The 11,174-nt window shown below is 39.5% G+C and overlaps 1 protein-coding gene across 2 annotated transcripts in view; it reads left to right on the plus strand.

Moving 5' to 3' along the window:
• Window positions 1-4,050: 4,050 nt before the first annotated feature.
• The window catches only part of chst11 (carbohydrate (chondroitin 4) sulfotransferase 11), a 122,871-nt gene continuing 115,747 nt past the window's right edge, over window positions 4,051-11,174 (plus strand). The window contains exon 1 of one of the 2 annotated variants that reach the window (XM_028451489.1): window positions 4,051-4,281. In XM_028451489.1, the coding sequence (XP_028307290.1) occupies window positions 4,164-4,281 (118 nt within the window). In that variant the 5' untranslated portion in view covers window positions 4,051-4,163. The remainder of the gene's footprint in view (window positions 4,282-11,174) is intronic. The other variant, XM_028451490.1, reaches the window with a different exon arrangement.

The following is an 11,174-nucleotide window of genomic DNA, read 5'->3' on the forward strand; positions in this document are numbered from 1 at the left end:
AGAACAGTACCAGAAAACCCCATCTCAGATTTGAGTCGATCAACCAGTATACTGTGATCTACAGTATCAAAGGCAGCTGTCAGATCAAGTAAAACTAAAACTGTGTAACGACCAGAGTCAGCAGCCATCATCACGTCACTAGAAACTTTCAGAAGAGCAGTTTCAGTGGAGTGGATTGATCTAAAACCAGATTGATATTTATCATAAATATCATGCTGTTCCATGTATAAGGTTAGCTGCTTAGCAACCATTTTCTCCATGATTTTAGACATGAAGGGAAGCTTAGATATGGGCCGGTAGTTTATAGGCTCCCCCGGATCAAGATTGGGCTTTTTAAGAATGGGGTTTATTATCGCATGTTTAAAGATGCTGGGGACCGAGCCAGATAAAAGTGAGAGGTTTATCAATTTTACCACCCAAGGACCAACAACATCAAAAACGTTTAAAAGCAGAGAAGTAGGAACAATGTCTACAGAGCTCGATGAGGGTTTCATCTTTCCTACTAAAACTTGAACATCCTGTAGGCTGACAGGAGTAAAGGAGGACCATGAGCTCACAGGGGCTGATGCACTGCACAAGCTAACCAAGGGAGGAGTGTTGCTAGCCCTGATATCTTGTACTTTATTTACAAAGAAATTTAAAAAATTGTTACAGTCCTCCTGTGTGTGTACAGGCACATAGGACAGTGGTGGTGCAACAAGATTTTCAATAGTATTGAACAAGACCTTGGGGTTTCTCTTATTTTGCAAAACAAGAATAGTAAAATAAGCAGAGCGGGCATGCTTTATTAATTCATTTAGCTCCATTATCTTTTCTTTTAAATGGAGTCTGTGCACCTCTAGTTTAGTGGTTTTCCACAACCGTTCCACTTTTCGGCAGCTTCTCCTAAAGCTAAAAATAGCTTCATTCATCCACGGACAAGGTTTCCTATTAGAGCCTGGAGTATTTTTAGCTGGTGCTACTGTGTCCAAAACAGACAGACAATGGCTATTGAAGTTTGTCATAAAAGTGTCAACATCATCACAACTAGCAAATGTAGTTGGATCGAAAGAGGCAGAAAATTCAGCCACATTGGAGGGTTTTTCCGAGCATGAACCGCCTTTTTAAGGTCATGTCACAGCATCTCAATAGGATTGAGGTCAGGACTTTGACTAGGCCACTCCAAAGTTTTCATTTTGTTTTTCTTCAGCCATTCAGAGGTGGACTTGCTGGTGTGTTTTGGATCATTGTCCTGCTGTAGAACCCAAGTTCGCTTAAGCTTGAGGTCAGATGGTCAGATATTCTTCTTCAGGATTTTTTGTGGTAGACAGCAAAATTCATGCTTCCATTTATCACAGCAAGTCTTCCTGGTCCTGAAGCAGCAAAACAGCCCCAACTGTTGGTATGATGTTCTTTTTCTGAAATGCTGTGTTAATTTTATGCCAGATGTAATGGGAGACAGACCTTTCAAAAAGTTCAACTTTTGTCTTGTCAGTCCACATAATATTTTCCCAAAAGTCTTGGGGATCATCAAGATGTTTTCTGGCAAAAATGAGACGAGCCTTAATGTTCTTTTTGCTTAGCAGTGGTTTTCGTCTTGCACCTCTGCCATGCAGAGTTTAACAGGAACTGGGGGGCAAACACTTTTTCCCACAGGGCCATGTAGCTTTCGATTTTGTTTTTTCTCATTAATAAAACCCTTCATTTAAAAACTGCATTTTGTGTTTACTTGTGTTATCTTTGACCAATGTTTAAATTTGTTTGATGATCTGAAACATTTTAGTGTGGGAAGCATGCAAAAAAGTAAGAAATCAGGAAGGGGACAAACACTTTTTCACACCACTGTATTTATTTTCCAGAGGCTAGCCTTTGATTCTTTTATTAGACTGAGAGCTTCGTTTACTGGCTTTGCTCTCTCTTCACCTCAGCTGAACGATTAAGTGTCTGCATAACTGTAGAGGCTGATCCACCGGTAGATCTCCAGTTCCGTCCTCCTCTTACTTGTGAACAACAACAAATGATACTTGAACTCCTCTTTCCCTTGACTGGAGCTTGGAGAGAACCAAGGCCTCATATTTCAGCCTCAGACTTTGCTTCAAACCATGCCAACAAGAGCCAGAGTTTATTGTTTGATGGGGCCAATACAATTACATGATCAGTGAACAGGAATCCTCTGACCCCTGAACTGCACTCTGCTCTGCCTGACTCTTTTTTCCAAAAAAAAAAAAGGATCAAACCAGTGACAGGGCAGCCCTGGAGGGGTCCAACCCTGGTCTGGCTTACAGACTTACTTGCTCTTTGGAACAGACTTCTGGTCCTTTGGTACAGGGACTGAATGGCCCTTAGTATAGGACCATCCACCCCATACTCCCAAAGTACCCTCCACAGGATACTTTTTCCAAATCCACAAAACACACGTGGACAAGGTGAGCAAACTTCCATGCCCCCTCCAGACCACCGCCAAAATGAAGAACTGATTCACAGTTCCATGACCAGGAGAAAAACCACATTGCTCTTCCTAAATCTGAGGTTCCACTATCGACCGGACTATTCTCCATCACCTTGGAGTAGACCTTACCAGGGAGGCTAAGTGTGCGATCCGTACAGTTGGAATACATCAACTGGGCCCTCTTCTTCATAATGTGGATCACCACCACCCATAATGTGGATCACCACCATAACAGCCCTGCAACATCCAGACCTTCAAGATACCCAAGATGGATCTTATCTACCCCTGGGACTCCACCGCTGTGTACCGTCACCCTATGTGGTGGGGGAGTTTGAGTGCCCTGATGGTACACAATCACTGGGCCTTGTTGTCATTCAGAAACCATCTTTAAAAACTGTTAAATATTTAAACAAGGTCATCCAGTCTTAGAGCTCTTCCAAATAATGATCAGTTCTTCAAAGCATGACCCTCTAGCAGCCCTCCAACTCCTCTTCCTCACTGTCTGCATCTGAAATGAAGATGGGACGTTCAGTAACTTCTGATGTTGGTGATGTGTCCTGTCCAAGGACATCATTAGGATTCGGGTAGCATCTTGTGGCTCTATCTTGATTATGCCGACTTGGCACGTTGTAAAATAAGTAGATGCTGTTTTCCACTTGTGTTATTATTAATAATATTTGCACACATGACCTTTGTGTGTGTACGAAGAGTCTGAACCATCATTGCTGGTCTGTGAGTGATTGATCACTTTCTAACCTGATGGTTGGTCTGTCCCCTCCATCTGCCACTCTATAGTGCTACCACTAGATGTCACTGTGCCTAAACATAACACTGGTCTCCTGTCTCACTGTAAAGAATGTGATCAAATTTACTTCATAGTTCACAGATGGATAATACAGCTTCATTTATTTCAGACCTGGTATAGTTTGAAATCAGTGAGGATTTGATATGGGGCGCCAATTGTAAAGATGCGTATGCTAAAATAAACAGCAATTTTTTTTTGCCATATATGTCAATGCTAACTCTAAATGTTACATTTAAATATAAATGTTAACTCTAAATGAGCTTTGATTTTGGTATTTCAGGTGAATTTGTATATTAGCTAAATAATTATTTGCACCCCTGTCATTTAGATTTAACATTTTGGAATTAACTTTTAACATTTAGATTCAACGTTGACAAATCTGGTCAGAAGGATCATCAAAAAATTCACATACGTTTTTTAAACGTGGTTTGTTACTAAATGTTGGGAATAGTTGCGGTTTATTTTAGCATGCCCAACTTTCCAATCTGCGCACCAATATATATATATATATATATATTAATACACATAACTTTTAGTTTCATCTAACTTTGATGCAAAATGTATTTTCCTGGAGATCAATGCTTTCCCTCTCATTTGCAGAAGAATTCTATCCATTACTTTTGATAAGTATAGTTAAATGTGTAAATGTGTATAAATGAAAGCGCTCATGTGTATGGACGGGTTCACTCCTCGAAGCAGGGGTGTCGTGGCTGTAGCTGCAGCCCCCCCACCCACCCCCACCCCCGCTGCGCTACAGTGGTACGCTCCGTGAGCGCTGCATGCGCTCCGCTCATTGACCGGCGGCGGACGATCCTCATCACACGGAGCCTTCCTCCTCCTCCTCCTCCTCCTCCTCCTCCTCCTCCTCCTCATCATCATAAAGGAAGAAAGACCGGCAGCAGCAGCCAACCCCGGCCTCTCCGTCCCGCTATGAAACAGACTCTGAGCGAACTGATGAGGATGAACAGGATATGCCGCATGGTCTTTGCCACTTGTTTGGGATCCTTTCTTCTGGTCATCTTTTATTTTCAAAGTATGTTTCAACCAGGTAGGACCTTTGTTTTACCTCTTCTTCATGAGAGAGAGAGAGAGAGAGAGAGAGAGAGAGAGAGAGAGAGAGAGAGAGAGAGAGAGAGAGAGTGCGCTATGGAGTGATCGGACGGGATCCACTGCATGTGGCACCGATCGTTCTGACCGCAGACACGTGTGAATGGTGTGTAGAACATTGGATCTGATCCTGACGGACATTGTAGAGTTGACCATGAAGCATTTCCAGTAGAAGCTGTGTCCAACTGTCCATGTGGTCTGAGCGCGTCTGGGACCAACATTAAAGAGTTCATTGCAGGATGTAGAAAATCTTGCAATAAAAAAAGTGTCAATTATTATTACATTGTTGTATTATAGTAAATGAAAAGGTTTAGTGTTCTCTTGAGCCTGCATCCTGCTGCGTCTCCGTGCGCTCTGACGCACAGGCGCACCGCGTGGATGCGCTGCTGTTTTTGGTCCCATTGTGCTGCTGTATATACAACAGGTTTACAGTGAGGTTACTGGGGGTGACTGTGCTCTCAGAGTAGAGCAGTAAACTGTTCTCTGAGGAGGGAGTCATCGCTGCTGCTGCTGCAGACAGAGGATGATTCATCTGATGGAAAAAAAAAAAGAAAAAAAAAACCCAATCAAACCTTTTGTGTGTCGTTAGATCCTCTCCTGACTCTTCTTTGAATCCCACTCAACACTTTACAGTTACAGTCCTATAGGACATTTTAATCAAGCCTCAGCCATCCTCTGAACAGAAGCTGGTGGTGCATGGTTTCAATCTAAAAACCAAGTTAGACTGGGAGTTTGGAGATAACAGATACATTGAATAAAACATGAGACCTGTCAGTACAGTAACAACCTGTCTGCAGTTTATTTATTTTTTTATTTGGTAAACCTGCACTTTTTTGTTCTTTGACCAACTAAAGTCAATCCCATTGATCTCTATATAGTATTACTGGGATATTTGTTTGAACAGCCAATTAACAGTGAATTTCCTCCCATTGATATTTGTGCAGGTAGCGGTTTGTTTCAGGTAGTGATCCAACAATCTGTGAAGTTTAACAACTTTATGAGTGAAATAGCCATGGCTCTACCTGCATGTGTTTAACCTCACAGTCCTAAAACAGTAGGTCAATGAAATGTGAAAAAAATCCAAACATGATCACCTCTGGTCCATATGATCATGAAACTCTCCCAGCGTTTTTATGTATTGTAGTCTCTTTGCACTTGATTCTGAGCCATTTTCACTCACTTTTGAACGAATCCTTCCATGTTAATTGGTTTGCAATTTAAGCCAATTCAAGGTGTTTCATTCCAGAAACCCATTAGTTTATCCCCTGGGGGGCATTTTGGTGGAAGATGCAAGGTTTGAGCTGACACGGAAACGGAGAGCAACCAGAGTACTGGTAGCTGGAATCATGATACTGTATATAAACGCTGAATAATAAATAAATAACTGATAATATGTTGTGATAGGAAGACGAGCAGACGAGAACGACTGGAAACAAACGTGTGTAGGGCCCAGTAGTGATCAGCTGTTAGCATTGTGGTTGACTCTAGTTAAATACAGATAAAGACTACAGGGCTCAGTGTTTGTTAATGAACCTTTAGGGTCATAGGGCAGATCCAGCTCTCCTACACCCTAAGGTGATCATCATTAGTAGTCTTTCCCTTCACAGTGCACTGTCTTGGTCCAACTGTCCTGCACACTTGGGGCTCAAGATGTAGCTTACCTCCACCAGTAGGATAGTGGTGAAAAAAGTGTCGTTCTTTGAGATTCTGAAAAATTGTTATTCACCCATAAACGCTCACATGATCATTAGTTGGATGGATGTGTTGTGATGAAAAGTGAAAGACGCACAGAAACAATTCACACAAATCTAATGATGCTTTTAAATCAAACAGTCTAGAAACAAAACGGTTCTTTTATAAACTACTGTGAGGAGGATCCAGGGGGATTGGAAAGCCTGGAAACAGATGATTGTTTAAACCTCTTTGACCTCCCCTTTATTTAAAAATACGCACAGCTCCCTGACAGCAGAATATGCTTTTTCTGTAAAATGACCCTTCAAGCTTTTATTTATGGCTTTTGGTAGACTAGAGAATTGACTGTGGAAGAGCAAACACGTGAATAAAATGTGATACTTTGTCACCTTCTACAGGGGAATGAGTCTTTAACCAATCGTCAGACAGATCGACTTCATGCCTACGTGATCAGATATCTTCTGTTAAACATACACTTTACTGTGCTGAACAAGATCAGAGGTGATCAAGTCTAACAATGAGAATACCTGCCATTGTTTGGTAGAAACCAGGAAATGTTGTTCACAGAATGGAGAAGACACGACTTCACTGTCCTCTGCATTAAGGCAACAGAAATACACCATTCAGATACAAAGGCTCTGTTGTAAATGTCATACTAACATACTACTCATACTAGGGATGTAACGATTCACTCAACGATTCGATTCACGATACTGGGTTCACGATACGATTCTCTCACGATTTATTTTACAAAATGGGACTGTAGACAAATAATGATTGAAAACTATTCCTTTATTTTTTTTGGAAAAAAAAACTAGAAAAAACTGTACTATTTTCCTTTTATTTTTCATTGTCAAAAGAATCCCTTGATAAATTATTAAAAACAATGCAATTGAACTAAAAATAAATCTTGAATGAAATAAATAAAGGAATAATACACAATCTGTTCAAACTCCTCCCCTAAGGCAGACGCTACAGATCACTGTACGCCAAAACAACCCACCATAAAAACAGTTTCTTCCCCCAGGCTGTCACTCTGATCAACACTAAACAGTCAAAGAGTGTCAGACCTGTTGCTGTGAAATAACCAGTGTTGGGAACGTTACTTTAAAAAAGTAATTAGTTATAGTTACTCACTACTTGTTCCAAAAAGTAACTGCATTAGTAACTAAATTACTCTATAATAAAAGTAACTCATTACCAAGGAAAGTAACTATTTGCATTACTGTTAAAAAAAAAAAGTTGCTATATGTCAAATAATTCAGATTTTTTAGAGGCATGTGTCGTTGTGAGGTGCTTCATTAAATTAGAGTTGCTTACAACGGATGTGGACAAAGTCTTCACTCCTGGATATAATGAACACTTCACATACACGTTCTTGCTTTTGACCACAATTAATTTAAAGTAGTGTTTGTATCGCCACCTTAAAAATGACAACTTTTCATCAGACTGCTCCACGCTCGCCATCTCTGCTGATTCATCAAATCTGTAGTGTGTGTGTCACGTGTGTGTTTGTGTGTGTGTGTCGCGTGTGCTGGCACATCGCCTTAGCCAATCATAATTGCTCACCTTGCCATGCAGCTAATCTAGCAGTGAAGAAGAGATGCTATGTGCTAGCAGACAGAGCTAATAGAAAAACATGACTTTTACAGATATTCTTTCGGTGCTAAAGGGGTAAGGAATCATTTATGAACATATGTAAGAGTAGAAGGTGGCCAGAAAGAAAGTAGTAGCAGATTCCGCCCGCCGCCTCAGCATTTGGACAAGAGAAGGATAAATGTATAGCGCCCTATGCTGTTTAAAAAAGTACTGCGATTCAATTTTCAGGAAATCGATATCAACCGTGGACCTATGAATCGATTTTAACTGCCTTACGATTAATCGTTACATCCCTATCTCATACTAAGTCTGACGTGAAAATTAGTATGTCGTGTTTCACATTTGATAGTATGGAAAGATTGAAGATTGATTATGTGAGAAATACCCGGATGTATACTATATTAGGACAATACTCAACTGCCCCATGATGCATTGCGAGCGGTATATATAATTGTCCTGGGACCGGTTTCAAGCTAAAAATCAAACATCATCTTTTCAAAGTAAAAGCATCTCTTTCTCTCTGTCTTCCATGATTTTTTCAGCACTTTTGTAAATGGAATTTTGTTTTGAAAATAACCAGAAGTTTAGTCAGTAGCACAATTGCGGGTCTCTGAAAATTTTCAAAATGTTGGCATGAAAGTTTTATGGATCAAATGACGACATGTTGATAGTTAGTCTCAGTGTGCTTCAAGGTTTTGTCGTTGTAGGTTCAAAATGCAACTTGGGTAACTTGGAAGTATACAGTCACCATACTAATCATACTAGTAGTATATAGCAGACAGTAGGGGTGTGTATTGCCTGGCATCTGGCGATACAATTCGTATCCCAATACATAGGTCACGATACAATACAATATATCCATATATTAAAGTATAAGGCAATTATTGTGATTTTTTTTTTAAATATATGACTTAAGAAACAATTAATCTGTACATGTGTACACCTTCATGAGAATATTATGTAAAATATATTTTATTGGCATATTTTACACTCAAAACATTGGCTTTAACATGCCATGTGCCAACAACTTAAAATAAAAAAAATAACATAGAATCTGCCTGTGGCTTTTAAACCAACTTTGACTTTAGTGCAACATAACTGAGGTATATGCCTATGACAACAAATAAATGCAGAAAGTTAGTACTTTCTTTTTAGATTTTATTGAAGAAACACAAGCTGGTCAACATGTCCATGTTTCAGCACGTCTTTGTGCAGTTACAATGTGTCCTGTAGTGGAAAAGACTTTCCTAGTTAAATAAAGGTAAAAAAATAATAAAATAAAAAAAATAATCATCATTATTATTATTATTATTATTATTAATAATAATAATTAAAAGAATCGATCCGAGAATCGTGCGACGTAATATCGTGATATATCGCAGAATTGCTTTTTTTCAACACTCCTAGTAGACAGTATATACTCATTGAGTTTGTAGTGTATAGTACGTTAGTACAGTATGCAATTATAAATACAGCCAAAGACACCACTGAAAAAAAAAAAAAAAATCAATAATTCTCAACACACAAACACTCACACACATACACACAAGCGCTCACACACAGACGCGTCAAACTGGAGGTTTTATGGAGTAGCAGTGATGATGGTGTGTGTGTGTGTGTGTGTGTGTGTGTGTGTGTGTGTGTGTGTGTGTGTGTGTGAGCAGGATGCTGTGATTGCAGAGTCAGATGCTGTTTGTGCAGCAGCTTGGAAGGACGTTTGAATGCAGCACTGTGTATTTACGCATGATTACACAGGTGAGACGGATACCAGCGAGCTCGTGTGTGTTTATTGTTTGTTGACTTCCTTCGCATCCACAATCTGTGTATATCTCCTCGTCTGTGTGACTCCCCATTAAAGTCTCAATCCTGCTTTGAAAGCCGCTCAGTCCATTCACCCTGTTCTCACCTCTACACACACACACACACACACACACACACACACACACACACACACACACACACACACACACACACACACACACACACACACACGCACACACACACTGAGTCTCTGTGGGTCAGGCATGTTCAGTGAGCCTGGGAATCCTGCCTGGCCTCCGAATGTAAACTCCCACCTCTCATCCATACACTGTGGGGTCAAGACTTCTTGTTAAAGACACACTGGGTGAGGGAGAGGAGGGGAATACAGAGTCCTTTACTGACACTCTGTTGTTATCACTGGGAGGATTGGATGTCTGACAACAATATGAAAAGAAAGCATTTTGTTGTAAACCTTCCCAAAGAGAAACTTTTTGGACAGCATGTAACAGAATGTGTTTAACGTTAGTCTGAAGATAATACTATTGTGTGAGGAAGCACAAACATCTGAATCTATTGTACGTCTAACTGCCAGAGGACGGTGAGTTTACTTCATGATCTTTCACACATCATTCTGAAAAGAAAACAGTTGAGTGCATCCATCAGAGAAAAGCCCTCAGGCAGATACGTGGAAACAATTCTCGAGCTTTCACGCACATTGAAGTTGTTGGTTTTGTGGAAAAGAGGCAGAATACTGAATACTGTTTAGACTCCTCAGGGTTTTAATGAACAGCTACTTGTAGAGCTCTGGGAAAAATAAGGCATAAACACAGTCGTTCAAAAGTTCCCAAATTTCGTTTCAGGGTTTACCAATTTCAGCGTCACTTCACACGTTTCTGTTTCATTGTTTCTATGTTTACAGTAGCTTGTTTTACTGGCTAATAAACAGAGGTATAGAGAGTACAGATATATCCTACTCTAGTAGAAGTACTGTTACTTGATTTAAATTGTACTCAAGTACAAGTAAGTCAAACATAAAATACTCAAGTACAAGTAAAAAGTAGCTCAATTAAATATTACTTAAATTAAAAGTTACTTGTGACTTTCACCCCCCATGATTATTTTTGGTAATAAATCTTGCCACGGTTCCCTTGCACACAGTAAACATCTCATGTACATTGAAAGGAAGAGATGAGATCTTGAACTTCATTTATTTTCAACAAAAGCATCTGTATAAAATAAAAGGTTTGTCAAATTGTCAAAATACAAATCTATTTTAAATAAAATAACACCAATGAATTCAAGTCAATATAAAAAAAAATCCCAGTTGTTAAATAAAGCTACATTTATTTTATAAAAATGAGAAAATAACCTCCATTCAGTGCTGTTTTGGTGTCGTGCATTACGTTTAATCTGATTGGTCGGCTATGATCCTTGTTGTCTGGTCATTTCATTTTTTGTAGTTTCACAATGTCAGTTGATCATTTTAAAACAACACAATAAATAATTTACTCAGTAACAGTTGGGTGTAAAAATCTAACAAATGACTTTAATTATTTTAAAACATATTTAAGTGAAAATGACTTACTTACCATTTTATATTCTTCAGGTAATTTATGTAAACGGGATGGTTACGCTGACATCACGTGAGATTACGTTGCTAGAGCGACGTTAGCCACACTGCTAAACCCTCAGTCACCTGTTAAACAGGAAAAATACTATAAAAGTGTGAAAAATGGTCCATTTATGAAACCTTTAATTACCACCAACTGGTGAATCAGGTAA

This window comes from Gouania willdenowi, chromosome 6, assembly GCF_900634775.1.
Source record: "Gouania willdenowi chromosome 6, fGouWil2.1, whole genome shotgun sequence".
Classification (NCBI taxonomy): domain Eukaryota; kingdom Metazoa; phylum Chordata; class Actinopteri; order Blenniiformes; family Gobiesocidae; genus Gouania; species Gouania willdenowi.